This window comes from Crassostrea angulata, chromosome 10 (assembly GCF_025612915.1).
Source record: "Crassostrea angulata isolate pt1a10 chromosome 10, ASM2561291v2, whole genome shotgun sequence".
Classification (NCBI taxonomy): Eukaryota; Metazoa; Mollusca; class Bivalvia; order Ostreida; family Ostreidae; genus Magallana; species Magallana angulata.
Window position 1 is genome coordinate 50204779 of NC_069120.1, and position 23236 is coordinate 50228014.

Here is a 23236-nt window from a genome sequence, read left to right on the forward strand (position 1 = left end):
TACATGTGTCATTGGACTCTTTAAGACTGTTTGCTATTTGCAATGCAAAATCGCCGCCGACTTTTTGGCTTCTTTTTTCATCCTAACAAAATATTTGTCCGTTTATATAGGAGGTTGGATCATGCGATCAAAAGTCTTAAAGTTGTTCTCTTAAGTATTTTTAGAACAAAAACTTGGCGTCTATATGCTTCTTTTTGTGCTACAGTGCATTTAACATGACCTTTCTGCACGGATGATGCAGCTTGTAGATATCATAAATCGCTTTTTCCTCTATCTTTTTATTATCGGAATGAACCATGGCATCAAATACAGTATATTTTATTTAAAATAAATAAAATGAAAAAAACTATAAAGAAAATGTTCTTAAGTAAAATTTTAGATATGGCATGAAATAAGCTAATTTTAGACAACAATTTAAGCAATTCCCTCTTGACTTTTATGAAATATTAGTAAATATGCCAATATATGTGGTTAGAAATATTAAAAAAAAATTGTTCAAAGATATTTTGGAACAAAATAAAGATATCTTAATGCACAGACTATCTGAGAGTTTGTTCTGCACTAAAAATTAGGAAACTACAACTATGTATTAAAAACATCTTCCCGAAAATTTTCCGCTACAAAATATATATAGTTCCTTAATAAACTCTATATTATGTACTTTTCCCTTAATTTACTGAATAATTTTTTTTTTGGCTTTTTAAAATGTAAAATTATGAGTATAATTAATAAATGATGGAGAATTTTTAGGTTAGATGTGACCCAAACTGCCTACCAGAAAAAGAGGAAATATGTTTTTTTTTTCTTCACTTATTTCCTTTGTCATTGTTGCACCCGAATGTGCATAAGACTGAAGGTAGGCTAAAGGATATTCACTCCTCTTTTTTGAGCTTTTCTACTCCTCTTTTTGAGCTTTTCCACTCACTTTTACTAGGTAATGTAAGTTTCATGTCCTCGAGTCCTTTTTATAAAATGAAGACTGATAACTTAATCTGAACTAATCTAATCTAAACTTAAACTGAAAAAAATTCTGCATGCTAAGTTTAGGAACAAAAAGGTTAAATTCCGTTGACGCCATGACAACAATCGTCTGTTTTACAATTATCTGTAAATGTAAGTAAAACCAAACCAGTAGTATTTAGGATATCTGGAAGGCTAAACCACAAGTCTTTTTTTAAGTGAGTCTCTGAATGATTTTGTTTTCATGAACTTCTAAATATTTCATAACGAGCATCATTGCTGTCTCTGCTTGCATCACATTCTCCCTATCTTCACTGACTGTAGGACCACATTACTTTGCAGCATTAAATGAGATACATGGTTGTACTTTGTATTCTACTTACTCAAGCGTCTTTTCCCTACATTTAATTAAGAATGAACTGTTTAAACTTTGACCTTTTGACATTCGACATTGTTCATCCACATGTCATTTTCAACCAATGTTTTGTGTAAAGCTGAGGTAACTAATAGCTGTTAATTTATATAAATGTTGGGAAATAATAGACACGGATGGAACATTTGTTTATCTTTGACCCTTTGACTCACAAATTGAAACAGGTCATGACAGGTGAACTTTCATATTTAGTGACTCGATGAATTTTATATATAAGACAGTATCTAGTCTATCGATGAATGATGATCGATAGACTTTGCAAAATAAAGAGCGTTAGCCTTTCTCTTTCAAATAAGGTCACAATAACATAGCCACAGGCATCTCTCTCTCTCTCTCTCTCTCTCTCTCTCTCTCAATATTTTCTTAAACTAATTAACCGTTTATCTCATGTTATAAATTGAGCTCGTTTAATTACTTTATCTTTTTATATCATATCAAATGGGCGCATTTTAATCGTGCATAAAGATTTTGAAAGGGCCGATGGTAACAATGTGACTCAATTTCCAGACAAATTGTTAGTCACTGAACATTGAGTTTTTGTGTGTGCTTGCATGCAAAACATGTATACCATTATTGTGAACTGGCATGCGATGGTTTGCATGACTTGATTTTAAATTTTGATTTCTAAAGAAATATCTCGCGTTATTAAGTTACTGAAAAAATACTGAAGGATATTTTTACGCAACAAATAACTTCTGACACTGCTCAATCGTTCACTCTCCATCGTATCTCTACTTGCATTACTTAACTAGTTAATGGTTATGAACGAATCGAACGTAAACATTCTAATTGTAAAAAGTTTGAAAGCATATAATTATAATATAACTCAGGTAGTAGAAATTTGATCTCTCCAGGTTTGTTACCTGGGTGTGTCTGGATTTATGTTCACCGGAATTTGACCTCTATTAGTGCCTTTTCTTCATGACCTCTAAAATCCACCCTTCTTTGTACGGACATCTCAAATACGCTCTTTTTGCTTTGTTTTCATAATCATTTTGTCATGGATGAAAATGTGCATTAAGTGTATCGTAGTGACTCTCCGGTAAAGCAACCGCGTTACATCTCAATTTTAAGAACAATAAAAGAAAGTTTTTAGCGATGATGACGAGCGGATTTTTTTCCGTATTCAATGTTTGAAAACATAATTGGATACATTTGCATGACTTTATCTATAAAAATGTGTATGTTACAAAAGAATAAAATTGCCTGCACTTTTGTTTACAATGAGGGTGGGGTACAAAATGACACATTAATCCACGCATCGCTCTCTATGCATCTTGTAGGTTATCAAGCAAAACTTCAAAATAAAAATTTCTCTTTCTCGCAGTTTCTTGAACAGTCTATGAATCTTTTAATTAAAACCATTAGGAGCTTTGTGACAGTCGGACAGTCAGCCTGGACGTTAATGTGTTGTACGAAGCCCACTAAACGCCATGTGAACACGAATGGTGATGGTCATTATTTAACCGAGCTGTAATGATGGTGCAAAGATGTCCCGAATCCCCGTTATGATAAATGATCAAGGGCGACACCAGAAGAAGGTGTGATCTTTGTATGCAACGAGCTGTCATCTTAATTTGTATATTAGTCTTATATGTGGCAAAATATAGCACCAATTAAAAGCACGCCTCACTGGTTTGGGGAAATGTCAAGAATTTTGAACAAAATTAAAACTAAAAATTTCAGGTGACCCTATTGTCCTTGACCATGGGATAGATAACAATTAAAGACTGGATGTATGTAATAATTATTATACACAAAGACTGGATGTGTGTAATAATTATTATATACAAAGACTGGATGTATGTAATAATTATTATACACAAAGACTGGATGTATGTAATAATTATTATACACAAAGACTGGATGTATGTAATAATTATTATACACAAGCATGAACGCCACGATTTCTGTAATATCTATACAACTATCGACGCAATTTATTCAAAAATACAACTTTAAATAATTTTTAAAAAAATAAAGAAGCACTTTACCTATAATTTAAGTAGAAAAAGTACACTTTATGGATGTTTAAAGTTCAAAAGGCAAATTAGCACGTTTGAACTTTGATTTAAAACTCAAAAGAGAAATCTGACAAAGAAACCAAATTACATGTATATATGTACTTTTTACAGGATAATACAGAAATTCGCCTGTCTAGTCATAGAATAATTATTGCATAATGCTGTTCAATCATTCACCCCTACCCATATATATAATATGCATATATTTGTTTTAAATAACCCGTCTCTTGGTTTATACTCGGAGTTATTTATAAAGCTGACATATTCGTTCCTCAATACGATCTCGGAATTCAGGCTGGTCGAAATAGAATCCAGCCTAGAAATACAATACAAATATGTAAATGAAGCGATAATCACTGGTCTGATACAGTGTTAGTACAGAACGTCTCCATTTGACACCCCGCCCGAGGCACCCCCAGAACTTCGCACCTCTCGCATTCACGACACGAGGCTAAATGGACTGCTTTCTTTCAAAGTTCATGGAGTTTCTTTCAAATTCCACTTCGGTCATAAGTAAATTATTGCATCACTAGATCTAAAATAAACCACTTCAGGCTGATGTCATCTTGCAATGTTAAATCCATTCCGTCTGATTTCTCTCTCTTCTTTGAAATCCCTAATTACAAAGAGAGAAAACGGTGTCAAGTTGTAGGTGTGATTTGGCGTACATGGGGTTACACAGCCTTTTTGTGGCGGACTGTTACAGCGAGTTAGTAAGTTAAATAATGACCGAGGCCAACATCACAAACATATGTCTCCCCCGGGCCCGCCAGGGGTCACCCGCTTATCTCCGATACCGTAGTTAGCGTTTTTTATCACTGCATATATATTAGCTGCTGCGAATCTTCTATAAATTACTTTAATTATATAGAGATCAAACATACATGTAGTTTACATTTCCTCAAATGTCCGAATCTATCGTAAATTTATTTTGAATAAAGTAGATAAGAAAATTATGACTTAAGTAGGAGAATAGAACTACATAGGCCATGTATAAGTGAATGGTCTATGATCAACTTAACTTAATTTGTGTGTAAGTATTTAAGTATCACAGTGTATATTAATATAGACATTTATGGGAGCTGTCCACCTGTGTTATCTTGACATAAGCTCTACTAATAATGTTGTAAAGTTATTAAACATGGAACCCTAATTTCTAACTTATCTTTATGATATTTACTGGCCGTTTATCAACTTACCTTTCTATGGCGGGCTGAGTATTTATGGCTCCAGATAAGCTAGTAATTGGATTAAAGGTTTTATAGAGACAATAAGGTTTTTGTCGTAACAAGATGCGTGAGGGGTAAAAACAAAACTGCTATACATTAAGAGGAGGAACGTCACACACAAATCATTTTCACTATATACATGTAGTTGTTCAGACTTTTTTATGCATGCAATTTTGTAAAAAAAAAAATGAACGTAACCATGTTGGTTTAATTTCTAGTGTTCGGAGTTAATCTGATTCCGGATTAGGTAGATTGCGCAATGTTGAACCAAAAAGGTGATAATTTTGTTAATCCATTCTGTGGGCGATAGATAACATTGACCCACTAATTACAAAGGATTTTCTCTTATATAGTCTGCCTTAAGGCTAATCTGCAGCATGGTTTTTTTTTATCAATTGAATCCTCCAACTGTCATTCCCTAATACAATTTGATGGCATATTATAATATTTCAACAATGTTAAAAATTCAACATAGATATACCCGATCCTTTTCTTTCCTGCTAACACACCTTTTTTCAGTGGCATGTGATATATATGACGGAATTTTTATACATTTTTTACGCAAGTGTGGGAAATATAGCTTCATATAGAATATTTCGAGTATCTAAAAAATGTCATTCAATGAAATATGATATATATGACAAAGTCCCCGTATTTGTTGAGGCATCAACGGAGGGAGGTCGTGGGTGTCGACAGAGGTCCGTACACGTAGTAATAACAATGGATACCATGGTTCATTGAATCCCTTTATAGAATCGAGAGTCAGGTATATCGTAAAGCGACCCGAGTGAAGGATAAAAAAAAAACCGTTCCGGTTGGTGACCATTCAACAAAACTAGATTCGATGTGACGTAGCTCACTAGAGGCCGTTTAATTTATAAACAAGAAGGGCGTGACTTTCACCTGGAGCCAGTGTGTGTACAGAAGATAGTAGGACTGATAGCGAGGCATAGACTGGCCACATTATCTTCTGTCGGACTGCCTAACACAACGTCTGCCGTTTTCGGATAATTATCGTCCGCCATTGCCACATATGATCGGCTAAGGAATTTTAATTCCCAATACTGATCAGATACAGGGCTGGCTTTGTAAATGTGTGCATCCTTGACTTTGAGAAAACCCGTGATCGTTTGAACAAAATGGCTTGGCCAGGTGTGTTGAAAGTGGCATTTGTTCTGACTTTGCTGGCCTTGTTTTTCATTACCGTCGGGTACCTTTTACCGTGGTGGTTCGTGGGAACCAACTTTTACCTGGGAGTGTTTTACGGTCTGGTCTGTAACCCAGGGGATATATCTAGTGGAAACTGTACTGTCTTTTCATACTATGACCTACAACGGGAAAATGCGGATGCAGCTGCTATAAGTAAGTATCAGGTACATGCATGTGTATATTCTAAAGGTAGGCAGAAACGCGAGCATGCCATATAACATGTATTATATATTTTCTCTAATACTGGCTTTTCGTGTATGAAAACATAGCTTTTATTATCATTTTTTTATTTCAAGAAATTATATCGCTCTGCAGGTAAATGTACATAACAAGGAAGAAGTTTCAATAATTTACTCTGTGTTGTTCCTGTAGACCTTTATCATCAATTCAAACTGACGGATACTCTGACTGCAGTGAATACATACAGTGTAAATCATATCTGTAGATGTTTGTTATGATATAACAATATAATATATTCTCCCAGTCTCCTGCCAATTCAGTCTTTTTTGTGATCGCTCCCTGCTGATTTACATACGTTGTCAGTGAATCAGTGGGAGGGCTTGTCTTCTAATGTAAAAAGTGAATTTTGTTGGACAGCACCCAGGTGTGAAATTATATGCAAACTTTCAGTTTCAGTAAAGTTATTCAATGACAAAACTTCTTGACTTTGAAATATTACGTTGGTCGCCACGTTTCCTCTAGCAGTCTTCATACCCCTATGGTACATGTGGCTAGTGGGATTTTACATGTACCTGTGTGTGGACAAGACCCCTCCCCTTACTGCAGTCACCCCTTCCCTCCCTGCAACTATACTACGCGCTATTTTTGAAGATCTGTCATATCGTACCTTAAAGAACGTAGGTGTCATCGACAGGCAATCATATTATAAATATGTAAAGTTTGCTTGATATCAGATCAACAAAAAAATACCATAGCTTTGATGAATATTTAATACCAACACCTAGTCAGTGATAACTCCGAACAGCCCCCCTTCCTCCAGGTCCAGAGAATTAATCCCTATACTAAAGTTAACAATCCTTATTTCTATACTGTGAGACATTTTGATGGACGAATAAGAACAACCTTCCTGTTAGTATGATTTTGTGCATGTATTTAATGAAATTGTAAATTATCTACGTACATTGTATTGCATGTGTGCATGTGTGTGTTTAGGTGGGTTACTATAGCTTATCATAGCGCGAAAGGAAAGCTCTTTTTGCTAAAACAAGGACCTCTGTTTTATATGCACCGACCCGATTTTGCTGAACAAAAATTTTATGATAAGATCGGCCCCATACGTATTTCAATTATTCATGTTTTTGTCAACAAGAGAAACATTTACATACCTGACATGTGTATGAAAACCACACACTAGCCCTTTAACGATAATGAAGTCCTAAAACGACGCTTAAAGCGTTGTTCCAAAACAGTTGTTGATGTGGAAGTTCCTAAATTCTAGACGACAAAATAAATACATGTAGTACCTATATTGATATACCTGACAATGCAATGCATAATGACATTTCATATGCACAGGTTCAATGCATTTGTATACAAAACCTTTGGAGACTTCATAACTGAATGCTTGTACCTAGCATCATTAAACTATTTTTGACAAACGATCTGAAATATGGTTAACATGCAATCTAGATTTTGATAATAATATGAATTGATTAGAAAATGAAAGGATGTGGAAATGTACAAAAACTGTTAATTCGTATATGGTATGTAATAATTAAGTCAATAACATTGCCACATAACATACTAATTTCATTTTTATTTAACTTTGGTTACATTTTTCTTTCAGTTGTCAATAATTTCTTCCTCATCATACAAGTCATCACCTCAGTCGTGGTAGGTCTGACTCTATTTGCCAGCCTCATTCTTATCGTCGGCGCATGCGGGAACGTGAAGAGCAAATGTCCATACGTACTAGCCGCCATCTTTCAATTTTTTGGAGGTATGTAATGTTACGTTTTTTCCTATCCGAAAGATGATTTTCGGTATGATTTCACATTTATTAATGAAACCAATGAGCAGTCGTACAAATAAAGATCTAAAACAAAACTTCATGCTTTTTTGCAGCCCTGGTTGCTGGCTTGACTGCCGGTGCCTTCGCCTATGTCTATGTCGTGATTGTTGTCGTGTCGGAGTCCCACAAGGCGATTGATGGCAAAGTCTTCCCATACTCCATCCTTTCGTTCGGACTCGGTGGGTTTATTCTATTCATCGCTTTCATCTGCCTGGCTATCGCTACATGCACGTGGAGAAACATGGATGACGATGACGACGATGATATGAGTCCGCCCTATCCGATGGCGGAGTACGGGAAGAATGGCTACGGCAACAGTGCCTACACGAGCGACAGTCGGCGCAACGACTATGTAGTCCCCGGAAATGCTCAGAAATATGGCTACGATTCTAGAAACGAATATAGTAGTAACTCTAAAAATGACTACAGCAAATCTAGAAATGACTATTCAGGATCTAGGTATGACTATTCAGGATCAAGGAATGACTATTCAGGATCAAAGAATGGTTACCAATCTAAGCAGGATTATCCATACAGGAATGACAATATGTACAGGCCGTACAATAACTCCGGGTCTCGGTACTGAGACCCAGGGGGCCGGGAGAGACAGAACCCGCGGGAGCGGCGATTGAAATTACCAATTAGCGACATCTGGCGTTAGCGTTCGCAATCTGTACATATATAATAGAACGGGTAAATATAGTATGGAGACTTTCTATACAAGATCAGGAAGTTTTACATATCTGATGTCAACAGCGCATATAAGAAATGAATGCAAGCCAGTCGAACAATAGAATTGAATGTCAGATGAATAGCTGAATAAGAGAGTTGTGTGCTTCTATACCATTTCGATATTGAATATCATTTTACTTATTTGCGAGTGACAAACATACTGTAAACTGTAATCATAAATAGAAATAACACCCAATCACACAGGACAAATTAAATGTTGGCTTGAAAGCGGACGCTAATATAACGCTCTGTGTCCGATGTGTGTTATTTTTGCAACAGAAAAATGACTTAATTTTTTTTATTTTATAATTATATATTTTGAGACGTTTTGTACATTTATTTGATACATACATTTATTAAATGAAATATATTTGAATGGTTAAGAAATATTTTTTACACATTTACATTACAAGGGATTTGAATGTATTTAATTCCCCGTGTATAATCCTTTGCATATAATCACCAAAATACAGCCCACGGGAGCCTGCCTGGTATACCGATACTGAGGAAGCTTTGGCCCCGAGTTATCGTACGTAACACCACACGAACTTATCATTTATCTAGAAAGTACACAAAGAAATATGCAAGTCCCACATCTTATCTGTGACACATTGGACGAAAGTGCCCAAAGTGGGCGGTGTATCTTAAATTCTATCATTTATTTAACCATTTAGATAAATATTACACCCCATCGACCAGAAAAGAATATGGAATGAAAAGGACCGCTCATAAAAGAACCCTAAAGTCTACAATTTTAGCCATGCTTTTTAAAAAAGTAAAGTCCTCACTTAGGACAGGCAATTCGCCAAAGATACTATCATATAAATAGCCCAATTTCGAACCCGAAAACAAACATTTACTAAATAAGAAAACCGAAAGCTATATGACGTCATCAAATATACTGGGATTTTTGCTAGAGGATTTATTTGATTTTGCGAAGAGATATAATTTTTTCATGATTTCCTTTTGACGTTATAATGAAAAGTCTTATTCCAACAAAAATCTAGTACAGTATGTACACACAGATACAGTCCGTCCATCATAAAGTTACATCCAGTACTTTGGTTATGAAATATTAATATTATCATATATGCTTGATTTTGTTGTGTTGCGTATAGAAAGTGTCATATGGTGCATTTTGAATTGATTTGTATATTCATATCTTTATGTTAAGTGAACTTTGTCGAGGTTTGACGGAGACGAGTGTGTAAAAACTTCACCTGTTCCTTTACAACATCCAATATTGATTATCGCACAGACTGTGCATTTTATGAGAGCCCTTTGTTCGTGTGATATTAGCATCAGAAGGAACGGATGTCGTAATGAACAATTGATCCAACTGGCAGAGATAAATGATGGCTTCATCTTTAGATCGAAGCCAATCTTTGCCTAATTAATAAAACATTGTAGACGATATGCTTGACTGTTGATCATCAGGCGAGGTACAACTCCGATGTGTTTTTTTTATCATTAGTTACATGTTCTCATAAATATAATTACATGTAATAAAATCTTTAATGTGAGTCAGTAAGGGAGTTTACGTAAACAAGGCAGTGTGTGGCACTGTCCTCATACAATGCTTTAAAAAACGGTTTCTAAAATATACAAAGTTAATCGAGTAAGGTAACGGGTTCAAATGACTGATTTACAGTTCAATAGCCAAATATGGGGATGGGAGTACAAGAAAAAGAAGGAGCTTTATATTGGCATTTATACTACATTCATGCATACTAAAAACTAGATAATGATGTCCGTATTTTCCGGAGGGGAGTTGATGATTTGGTCTTCTGTGTTAATTAAGGAATAAAGAATCATTCTATAGTATTATGAGGTGATGATTTTGGTCGGGCGTAGTCAAATCCAATAAAGTCTCGTATGACAGATTTTACCACGCTCCGACCGAAATCATCACCTTATAATATTTATAATGATTTCTTCTTACTTATTTTTATATTATTTCCAATTTGTACAGTTTTAAATAACATTTATAAATTACTGTTTTTTTTTTTCATGTAGCACATGCTATGTGTTACTACGCGGTGCAGCCAATACCGCCTATCGGTTATGCTATAATGTGTCGCTCAGCTTTTTATGAAATTATTGGGTTATAGGCTTCAAAATTGATTCGTAATGTTATCCCAAAGACAGTTGAAAATGTAAATATTCGTATATATCACTCAAACCGATCAATGCAATTTAATAAGGGAGAAAGAATGTGAATGTAAATATATGATGGATTTAAAAAATACAACATAACGTTTTAACCTTTGCAGTTTTTAACTCATACACTGATCAACAGTAAAAAGAAATTATTCTCTGCATTTGTAGATTTCAAACAAGCTTTTGATACAGTATGCAGGATGGGCTCTGGTACAAACTTCTTAAAAGTGGAATAAATGGTAAATGTTTTACATACATAAAAATATGTACAAAGGTATAAAATAAAAATATGCATTAATTGTTTCCATCTAATCTTTTTACTTGTAATGTCGGTGTCGACAAGGAGAAAATTTATCTCCATTCTTGTTTTCCTTGTATATTAATGATCTAGAAGATTATTTGTTCAATAAAAACGAAACTGGCCTGTCTACAGTTACTGAGGGAATTGATAATTATGATCCTGGATGAACAGACGGACGGACAGACTGATCACTGTAGGGCGCCCGGAGAGCAGGGTCCTAATAAATGGTACATACAATTGTTTATCCTGTTTTATGCAGACGATACTGTGATTTTAGCTGAGTCTGCAAACGATTTACAGTTTGCCCTTAATAAATTATATAAATATTGTGATATACGGAAACTCACTGTGAATATTAGTAAAACAAAAATTGTTTTATTCTGTAAAGGTCGTCAACCCAAATGTCTTTTCTTATAATGGTTTACCTATTGAAATAGTTAAGAAATTTAATTATCTTAATGTAATTTTTCAAGAACAGGTACATTTAACAAAGCAAAAAAATAAAAAACCAAAAAAAAATACAAACCCCCCCCAAAAAAACCCCACCACCCCCCCCCCCCAAAAAAAAACAAAAAAAAAAAAAAAAAAACCGGCTAAGTGAGCAAGCACAGAAATCAATGTAGGAAGATAAGAACTTTTAATAATTACCTATTGATTGTCAATTAGATTTATTTGATAAAGTTGTTGTAGTACCAGTTTTATTGTATGCATGTGAAGTTTGGGGTTATGACTATATTGAGATTATTGAACGTGTCCATTTAAAATATTTGAAACATATACTTAATCTGAAAAGTTGTACACCTAGTTACATGGTATATGGTGAAACTGGACGATTTCCTCTGTATATAACCATTTTTACTAGAATGATTTCATTCTGGGCCAACATTATCAATAGCAGTGAAAACAAATTAAGCAAAATTACATACATGTATGTATGCGTACTTTTCTGAGAAGGGACAGATGTTATCCGTGGCTATGCTCTTTAAAAAATATTTTAGATTAATGCAGACTTTCAAATGTATGGTGTGATCATGAATCATACCATTATAACTTCAGTTGACTTAAGACAACTATTAACCAGTATGAAGTCGAACACATGTAGTGACTATAAAAGTAATATCTAAGTCAAAGTTTAAAAAAGCTTGCTTTACTGGTGGCTTCAAATGTCAGTACATAATGAACACGATGTTAAGATTATTACAAAATTTTGGAGTAATCAAATTAAAACGCAAATAAATTTTTTTTAGTAATGTCGTCTTCCCAAACCTTTGCATAGAAATCGTAAAAGTAGGGGTCACATCTTAAAAATTTGAGATATAGCAAGAAATAAGCTAATTATGGGCCAAAATTACAGTAAATTTTGTCGTATCTTCGATAAGATATTAGCTAAATATGCCAAAATATATCGATAGAAATATCAAAATATTGTTCAAATATGTTTTTCACACCATCAGGAATATATCGTAATACACAAACTATCTAGAAGTTTGGTCTGCGCTGAAAATTAGGAAGCCAAAGTAACAGTACTCTTAAACTATTGAGTTATGAAAATTGTTCATTTCCTTCTTGAAAACCTTCCGCCACAAAATATAGTCCCTTACTTAACTCTGTAAAAATGTAATTTTATTTAATTTATTTAAACAATTTTATTTAAAAAAGATTATTTGGCATTGTAAAACATAAATATACTAGTAGAATTAATATGTAATGCAGAATTTTCAGATTAGAGGTGATCCAAAATGGCAACCTAAAACCTCTTTAATATTTTTAAGGTTGAGAACTCTACGGAACCATTTGGATTGACGGTCTCATAAACAGGATTTCCCCGTAAATTTATTGTTATAAGATTTCCCACCGGTATTTGTGTTATTTAATAATTGAACTTTGTATTTTAGTTTCACGTGTACTTAAGCTTAATTTTTCTCCTTGACTGAATGACAACACTTTCCTTTATTTAGTGAAAAAAATGTACTTTAGATAAGGGTATTTATAAAAACATATATTTTTATACGAGAATATATAATACTGGGTATTTCTTGTGACTTCATCTTCCAAGATATGTGTATCAGCCTCCTGTGATATGTGCAGACTGTTTACATACAAACAGGAAAAGCCCGGTTTGAGGATAGGACAGTTTGATATACTGAGAAAATGAATTATCAGATTTTCTTTTGCCATGTCAGCTTTTGAGATAGGCAACAAATGAAATTTCCTGTGAATATTCTGTCAAGACAAGAACTAGACTGATTTTATAGATTTTTCCCCTTATAATGTTACATAGCGAGAAGAGTTATAGCCGTGATGCCTTAACTTATGACCGTTTTTGTTCAAGTTATCTAACTATAAAAAACTTCATGTAATTTTAAACTAGTTTACTACATAAAAGAAGTTAGAAAAACACAACATAAATAACCAACGATTCGCGTATGAACGATGTAAAATATTTCATTACTTTAATTTAATCTTCATTCACCGTTACCATTCAACTAGATCTAGTCCAACTATTATGACCAGCAGCAGAGACGATTTTTATTTAAGCCTGTCTCACACAGAACACGGTTGGGCACACGGTTCCAATACGGTAAACTCGGTTATACACGGGTTGACTGGTACGAGTATTGAGCTCCAGCCGTGCCTGGGGATGAGTTGGTACGATTTAGACTCGAATGTAGCACGAGTATGTACGAACAAAGCACGGATATACTCGGTCAAGCAAGGTTTGTCTCGGTTTGAACACAATTTGCAAACGATTTTCATACAATTGTTGTACGGTTCCAAGTACGGTCTAGTACGGTCTGTTACGGCCTAATACAATTGCACACGACTTTTACTCGATTAACTGGACATTTACAGGGTTTACATACGGTCCCATCGACTTTTGTTCGAGTTATGCTCGAATTATCACACATTTGTGTATGTTTTGATATAAATTGACTCGTTTTGATGGCTTGGCTTCATAAATTTTCGAATTTTCAACAGAGATGTTATAAAAATGGCAGATGACAGAATAAGGGAATAAGAAATCATGATGAGACTGATAGACATTGAGATTATTTTGGCCAGAAGGCGCGAGGGGAGACAAGAACAAGCCAACAAAAGGAGAAGAAGAAGGAGGCAAGTTTGGACAAGAGAATGACTCAACAGAAGGGTCTTGGTGGCCCTTTTTGTATTCTCTCTGGGAGAATCTTCCATGGTGGGGATTCTTTTGGGGACCTTCTTCTTCTTTGGAGGCATTATGCAGCAAGTACTCTGTTGTTTCAAGGTGTCAGCAGGTAGTTGTGTTTTCTGTTGTGTTCGAGTGCTGTATGATCATACACGAGCTTTGTACAGATGTAGAGACCGTGTCTGGTCGTACTTGACCATGTATAATTCGTACTTGAACCGTATTGGTCGTATGGCGATCGTATGAAACTGTATTGGTCGTATGAAACCGTGTGTACACTCGTGTGAATCGTACGGTTGTATATACGGTCTCGTACGGTCTCACACGGTCTTGTACGATCGCTAATATGATCATACACGGACATGGCCAACCGTATAAGCCGTGTGTTCTGTGTGAGACAGGCTTTACCGAGTTACTAGTAATCCATGTTCACTAGATCTATGCATGTATTACCAACAGAGTCCCTCCCTAATATCAAACTCCTGCCCCTGAGGCAATAAGTTTCCCAATTTTGGTAGAGGTCTCTTAGCTTGTCCTGACCATGCACTTAAGCCTGCTAGATGCAAAGTTGAAAAAAAAAGACTTTTAAAGAATACACATGTGTCTTTTATAAAGTCGTTCGGGTTTTATTGGATTTGAACACGTGTCCGACTGTAATGATCACCCCATAAAAGTCAAAGAATGATTATTTATTCCTTAAATATTTACATTCAAATCGTTATTTCTGGGCCCCATTGTGCAATAACCATGTTGTTTTCATACTCAATATTATGCAGCTTAATTGAAACACCATCTTTTACTTGCTCATTTAATAGTACAGACAACAAAACAAGTTTGACGCGGATGACTTTGAAATATTTTTAAACTCGTATTTGGATTTGAACATCAATTTTCATTTGACTCATCTGCTTCGGTAACCTCTCTGATCTTTAGTTTAAACAATATTTATTCATTATAGATTCAAATACATAAACATGATGTTAATTACAATTGTAAGATCGGGAAACAAGCCACGGGCTTATATTAATCCCTCTCTTGCATACACTGCAGAAATGTGAGGTGTAAAATGAGATGTGAGTACAAGGAACAAAATAGGAAAATGTGTCAAAAATCAAAGTTGGAAACTTTTATGAGGTATGGAAAAAGTCAACAAAATAAAATATCACATGAAAAAAATATTTACAATATATTGGTTGGTTGAACATCAGAACAGAAATCTAGTATACATAATCACGTGTGAATGTGTCCACATGCATCTGCAAAGATTCTCTGTAAAATATAGATATATTTATTACTACATAATTCGATACATCGTTATTTTTTTATACACTAAGTTATTTTTTTCCAATTCAAAACAGCATAAACGGGAAATAACACCAAACAATCACAAATTAATTGTTAATTCAAACAGAAGAAAATTTACACATGTTTATTTACGCTCTCCCCATTTAAAAAACAACAAAACTCATAAATCGATCAAATTGGAAATAAGCAAAATTAAATTATCAACTTACATGCAAAACTTATTTATATCTCAAAAAGGCAAGAGTACTACATCTTAAATGTTGAAAGAGCACACACTTGTGAATCATGTATGGTGTATAGTATTCATGCAACATAACATGTTTTCAAAGTTGGGTTAATAACTGCACGAGGATCTCTTGTTGTTTGGTTAATTACATACAGTGTGTAGTTTAATTACTATTATTATAGACTGTTTTTAACTGGGTTTGTTTTAATAAACTCTCGCCTCAACCATCTTGTGATGCATGATACTCAACATTCGTGAATACATATAATAAACAAAAATATTATGCCACATTATGTTCCCTGATTTGAAAACAGGAAATAAATATAACATTTTATTGCTCACTTCCCATTCCCAACATTTAGATCAGAAAAATTCCAAATCTTCCTGTTTCGTTGCTTTAGGAGCTGTGTGCATTGTCTTTACGGAGCAAATGGGTGACACGGGTACTAAGCAGCCAGACGCTAAAGCTCAAGGTAATGACAAAAGAATTTTTACTCTTCTGAATCTGTAATTTATTAAGACCGTGAACACGGCGACAGCTTGTGTCGGAATACATACCGATAGACACATTGTGCACAAGTGTAAAAAATTAAAGCAGCTCAAAAACATTGTTTACATTTTCTTTCTTGTAAATTATTGGTTTTTTCATAAAACATGGATTTAATTGTTCGCTTCTATACCAAAAACATATACATGTATGTGCCAACTGAATTATCCTTTTATTTCCTTTCAAAACAAAACAAGCTTTCCAAGATAATTATTTTGTTCTTAAAGAAGATCAACCCATGCTCCTGGCCGCGCTGTTTGCCGTCATCATCCTGCTGTTGATTCTGATCATACTGTTCATCAGAAGGTAGGTCTAATAATTACTGTACTTGTTGATTCTGATCATACTGTTCATCAGAAGGTAAGTCTAATAATTACTGTACTTGTTGATTCTGATCATACTGTTCATCAGAAGGTAAGTCTAATAATTACTGTACTTGTTGATTCTGATCGCACTGTTCATCAGAAGGTAAGTCTAAAACTAACTGTACTTGTTGATTCTGATCATACCGTTCATAAGAAAGGTAAGTCTAATAATTACTGTACTTGTTGATTCTGATCATACCGTTCATAAGAAAGGTAAGTCTAATAATTACTGTACTTGTTGATTCTGATCATACTGTTCATCACAAGGTAAGTCTAAAAATAACTGTACTTGTTGATTCTGATCATACATGTACAGTTCATCAGAAGGTAAGTCCAATAATTACTGTACTTGTTGATTCTGATCATACTGTTAATCAGAAGGTAAGTCTAGTAAAAACCGTATTCATTGATTCTGATCATACTTGTAAAAATAGATAAGTCCAATAATTGCTCGCTCTATTGATTGTAATAATAGTTTCATCAGAGGGTAAGTCTAGTAATGAATTAAACTGTTGGTTCTGATCACATTGTTCATCAGAAGGTAAGCGGAAACTTTACCCGTACTATTTATTCTGAGCATTCTGTTCATCAGAAAGTCTTGTAGTTAGTCTAGCAGTTCACTGTGACAAGTCTTAACCGTGTAATGTTGATCTGATCAGGATCAGAATATTTACCAAAGTTGGCTTTGTTGTGTATAAGAGATGGAAAAACAAAATTTTCTACTATTGTTACTGATTATTCTATTATATCATATGGACTCGATGATATATAATAGATATATAATTACATGTACTTTGGTATATCGGTTTATGAGAACTTCTTATTTTGCTACTTGTTGACAAACCAATTGATATTTAATTTTAAAATATTGTGAAACACTATCTATACTACTATATTAAAATAATAGACTCGAAGTTTTGGTCTTTAATACCGAGAAATAGGAAGAATACTGTCTTTTGGTTTATATATTTTAAACATCATTGGTACTTGAAGATTACCAGTTTGTTTTTATTTTTTCTCAATCAAGCTTCGCCAATAAATAATCAACGAAAATTCCTTTAAAAAATCCGGAAATCATCAGGATTTTTTGGATTTTACATTCTTGCGCATATGCTTTACATTCACGCTAAATCACGGGAGGCTCTTTAGTTTATGTTTCCACAGTATCACATTTGCATGGATAAACTCAGAAACGATAAAACAAAATTAATACGTTTACATTTTCATTGAAAATTTGCTATATCCCGAGAGTTCCGAAGTTCAACATGTGTGTAAATTCAAAGCGAGTAAAAACGTTGGTGAAAAAGTGTCGAATCCTTCATTAATATGGATTAAATTTTTAGATGAAAGGTATTTACTGCCTCAGAATGGTTTGTTATGTATATTTTGACTGTTATTTGCAATGCAGCCTCATTAATTTTCTCCAAAATCGTTTCGGGGCGAATCTGCAGTTTTCTGCTACATATATATGGTATATATATGGTATATGGGAGACATTTTATCTCTGGTGGCCTGTTCCGAGACAGTTAGATTATTCTAACTAATCAGAGTGTAGTGAAATTAACATTATAGCATTATTGTAGGCTTAAAGCTTGGTTATGTAGATCAACAATGCGGTGTGTCGATGTATCTATTCCGTGAATGTCCGATATCAGATTCAATGTGTCAACCCGCGCATGCACGGGTCAAAGTCTAGTGTCAATGAAAATGACTTTGATATCGACCTCGAAACTTGACCAAGCATTCTCTAGCTTACCTATAACGTCCGAGTTTTTTGACCTACTGACCTAATTTTGTTTTTTAAAAAACTTTAAAAAAACATTAAACATAAACTTTTCCAAGCATTTTCTGATAGAGAAAGCCAAAACATTTTTTAGAACCCCTCCTCCCCTCCCACCCCCCAAAATCAAACAATCAAAGAAAACCGAAAGGTTATAATTAAAACGCTGGCATGATTAAAATGTTTTCATAGATTTTGAATTTTACAGATGCATAAAATGCCACAAGAAGAGAGCAGCGGCTGTTCGATACGTAAATCCAGCTCTGTCTTCTTCCGACACACAGAATCCTCTCATTGATGAGCGCGTCACCATAGTGCTCGAAGAAATCGACCACAACAATGTGACTCCGCAGGATGAAACACCGGAAGTGGTTGTTGAATACAGTAATCTTAAGTCGTACCGTGTATCCCTCGACCAGTTTATCAGAGAGGTGGACAATAAACGTGAGAAAGATGGATTCCGAGAGGAGTTCAAGGTATTAAATGCTGATCAGTCATTTCTTTTTTACACCTACAATGAATATCTTTATTTTCGATAACTGCTAACATTGAATTTTTATATTTTCAAGATAATGATGCTAGTTTTCGCTTTCAATTGTTAATTTCATAGGAAATTCCAAATGGATTGTTGGAACTTCACTTTGCTGCTTTGAAAAAAGAAAACAAATCAAGAAATCGGTACAAAAAGGTGTACCCTTGTAAGTGTAGGATATGACGTTTACATAAGTGAGTAATTTTAAAGGCTCTGGCGACGGCACTTGATAATTCAAAATGGAGATAGGAGACGGTAATTAGTCTCATACCAGTAGAATCGGAGGAAACTATAGTCTTTATATGTCCTAACTAGGTTTCCAGACTTTCTTTTGGTTATGGTTTGATGATAATTTGGATTTGTTTGAAATTGATGTGGACTGTTCCAAAGGTCAAAAGTCTAAAAAAATATATCTTAATTTCAACGTTAAATAAATGTTGCTAATAATAAAAGTTAATTGTGATAACTCAAACTCTATTTTAATATTGGGAAGAGCTGGTCATTTATCATTTGTGCGAGTATAGCGGTTATTTATTTAAAAAAAAACCCACAGATACACGCTTAACTGAAAGTGCAATGTTAAAAAGTATTAGGTTTGTTTAAGTTACAACAACAAAAAACTTATTTACTTTAAATTAAGCACGTACTAGTCATTTTACGATTAAACTTTTAAAAAATTTAACATAGTATCAGTTACAATGCGTAAACATTTTCACATCTGTCAGTCCTAAAACTTCCTTGATTTTTCAAAAATTATTCCCTGGCCTTATTGAACCTTTCCTATTTGGCAGACGACTATTGCCGTGTTGTCTTGGATACCGATGATAACACCGGAGGGACTGACTACGTCAACGCCTGTTTTGTGCACGTGAGTACTACGTACCGAATAAGTTCCTTGTATACTCTCATAGAAAACAGGAAATAAAAGGCTCATTATAAAACCTGTGTACAAACATAATGACTGCTATTAATTAGCGTTAGTGGAAAATAAGTAAACAAGGAAACCCTTGAATAGTTCAAAGAGCACGTGCATATACAGAGTGAAACAAAAGAGAGTAGCAACAAAGGAATGAAAACAGAAAAAAACCATGATAATAGCAAAAGTAACGCACTTCAGCGCCATTAAAACGATTCTAATATCTGAGATTTAAAAAAATAGAAAATAAATGCAAACATTATTCTAAGTTTCGATTGTTTTCACATTTTTAAGGGCTTCAATTTTGACAAAGAGTACATTGCTGCACAAGGTATCGTAACTTATACCCCCTTTAACCACTAACAAAGTCAAACTATAGTCATATAAACGTTTGATTAAATATCAAATAACATAGACCGTAACAACAAACAACTCAATTTTGCATGGCACCAAATAACAACTACTGATATTGTGCTCATACACTTAAAGATACTTATAATATTTTAGAATCATCATAAGATGCTTGTTGTAAATAAGTACCCCGTTTAGTTAACAAAAACAAAAACGTGTAAGAGAGTATCTTTTGTTTTTACTTATTATCTTCTTAAAATAGCATCTCTTATGATTATATACCCAATCATAATGTCAGAAAAAGATGAACAATGTATTTAAAAACAGATGTTAATTTGTTGTAGAAAACTTGGCAATTATTCATCATTTACATTTTTTATAATTTTAAGATCACTATCAGTATAAATTATGTTTGATGAATTGAAATAAACAAATTGGCAAAACTGATACAAAATGTCTGATGCTGTGGAAAAATTCTTATGTAATTTGAAACTTTATGGAGATTTTCTCATGATTAGGTCCATTCACGAACGAAACTCTCCTGGACTTTTGGCGACTGATCTGGCAGAATAGATGTACACGTGTTGTCATGCTAACGAATCTGTTTGAAGGGGATCGGGTTCGTTTTGCTTTGTAGAATTTTATTCATACTAAAAGTTTACGTTTTAGCTAAGGGCACTCAGTGCAATTTAACCATTTTTCTCACAGAAAACAGTTGATATGAATACATTGACGTACACATTTTGACACAGTACACATGGAAATTATGCAACGTTTTAGATATTATCAGAGAATTGGTTAAAAGAGGCCAGTGATTATCGACACTTTCTCGCATTTTGAAAAGAGAAAGAAAATTAGTTGTTATTACGTTTCAAATTTAGCTAAATCTCTGCTATATCTAGTTTCTACATCGAGTTTATCTAAAAATAAAATTATTTTAAAAAGGAAATTGAATATATTTCACTATAGTAAAACATTGATTCAAGAAGTGATACATGTATTTCTGATTCAAGTCCATATATTAACCGAAAGTTTTTCGACCACATTTGGTAGATGAAGTGTCTCCAGTACTGGCCTGAAAACGAAGACATGCGCTTTGGACCTTTCCTGGTCAGACCAGAAATGCAGGACGTGTTTGAACAGTACACTGTCAGAAGACTCGTGGTGGAGAAGGTAAAGTGACCATCTTTATTCCGCTTTTGAACTAAAAAGGTGAATCTTGAATGTGTTTCTTGTGAATGTCTGCAAGTGTGTTGACATCGTTTTAATTGTCTCCAATTAGACTAACCAACCCTGTGTGTTGTTATTACTGCACTAATGAACAGTAAGTTAAATATTGTAGGCATCACGTATGTACATGTAGATAAGTGATTCAAAATGTATCTGCATTTCAGGGAGACGAGAAAAAACGGGTGACCCAGTATCACTTTACAGCCTGGCCGGACTGTCGGGTTCCGGAAGATATGGACACGCTGTTGGAGTTCCGGAATATTGTCATCAAAGACATCGCACCGGAAGAAGGACCGATCGTTGTCCACTGCAGGTGACCTATTATGAAAACACCATCCGAAAAAAAAAATCAAAAAAGAAATAAGAAAAATATTCATATATGACTTATTAAAGAGAAAAAGATAATACAGTGGTATAATTGTATTTTTGTTCTAGTGCCGGAATTGGTCGCACCGGGACATTTATTGCTCTAGACTACCTGCTGAAGGAAGTGATGACAAAAGATAGTATTGACGTCATCAATTGTGTATCAAAACTGCGTCAGCAGAGGGCGTTTTCGATTCAGACAGACGTAAGAGAGTCGTTTTTAGTTTCCAATATCTTATTTTTGCTCTTTACTATGTTTATTTTGGTTTAATTAATTAAATACTTTTTTCCAACAGATGCAGTATGCGTTCCTACAAGAAGCGATTGTTCACGCTCTCACCCACCATGATTATCTTACTGGGCCCTTCCTTGAGGTGGATGGAATGTGACTAACGAGAATAATCTAGGTCTAACTCTTAATTTTCAAACGGGAATGATACCAACTACCAAAGGGTTCTCCCGATCATTAAGAAGATATTAATTAATCAGATCAACACTTATTGATTAAAATTAAAAGATATGATATTTTTGCCTGCTAATGAGCGTTAAAAAGGCAGAAAAAATGCAGATTAAAAGGTAAACATCAGGCTCCATCGTCACCAAAATTGTCAAATTCCTCAACTCATTCCTCAACTCAAATCCTTTAAAGAAAAGTGCATAAATTTGAGGTCAAACCTCAGATTTGAGGCTGAGTATTGACTTGAGGAAAGTTGGTGACGGTGGGGCCTGATCTTTATAATAAAAATCCAAATCATAAATTTATACAAACGTCACTGACATGTTCGGATCCGGGATAACCGCTGGCCAGTATTCTGATACTTTAATTAAAGTTATATAACAAACATGTTCTGCCGTACAGTGCCATATAAAAGTCAAAGTCTAAAGTGTAGAGAATCAGTGGAATCAAATGCGACACCCTACAAGCACCTTACTGAACAAGTATAATGATAACTGTAAGATCGTTTGTATATTAGACGACATTGTACATAATTACGCTTTTTTATACATGTATATTTTTGCTATATGTTGCACTTTGTTGGTTTTTTGTTGTTGTGAAAATATACATTGTTTCTCGCTTCATTATGTTGTAATATAGTTATTTTTTCTTAAATTTAACTTTCTTTTGTGCAAAATGTTTTATCTAATAAGTCAAGTCATATTTTGTTGTAATTTGATTTGTGTTAAAGTAGGTTATTATCTTCGTTAGAAAATGATATATTTAGCATTTGTGTTGTAGATAGTGTAAATAATGATTTTATTTTGTACTTGTGGGTTAAGGTTTTCATAATTCATAGCTGTTACGATCATGAAACCATACAATAGAAGAATGCTGGAACGGACTGGAATTTGTAGTTGTGTGCATACATGTATATAA

The 23236-nt window shown here is 34.2% G+C and overlaps 2 protein-coding genes across 2 annotated transcripts; both read left to right on the forward strand.

The window, feature by feature from the left end:
- The first annotated feature begins 5452 nt into the window (after positions 1–5452).
- LOC128167792 (uncharacterized) lies at positions 5453–8995 on the forward strand. Its single transcript, XM_052833704.1, has 3 exons — positions 5453–6008; positions 7663–7815; positions 7941–8995. The coding sequence occupies exons 1-3, from the start codon at positions 5786–5788 to the stop codon at positions 8471–8473; spliced, it is 909 nt and encodes a 302-aa protein (XP_052689664.1). The 5' UTR covers positions 5453–5785; the 3' UTR covers positions 8474–8995.
- Positions 8996–16121: 7126 nt separating this feature from the next.
- Positions 16122–22440, forward strand: LOC128167905 (receptor-type tyrosine-protein phosphatase epsilon-like). The gene is made up of 11 exons (XM_052833889.1): positions 16122–16247; positions 16549–16627; positions 18675–18942; positions 19077–19164; positions 19790–19866; positions 20209–20245; positions 20784–20884; positions 21319–21438; positions 21660–21808; positions 21931–22066; positions 22158–22440. Exons 1-11 carry the CDS (start codon positions 16205–16207, stop codon positions 22248–22250), a joined length of 1191 nt encoding a protein of 396 aa, XP_052689849.1. The 5' UTR covers positions 16122–16204; the 3' UTR covers positions 22251–22440.
- Positions 22441–23236: the final 796 nt, after the last annotated feature.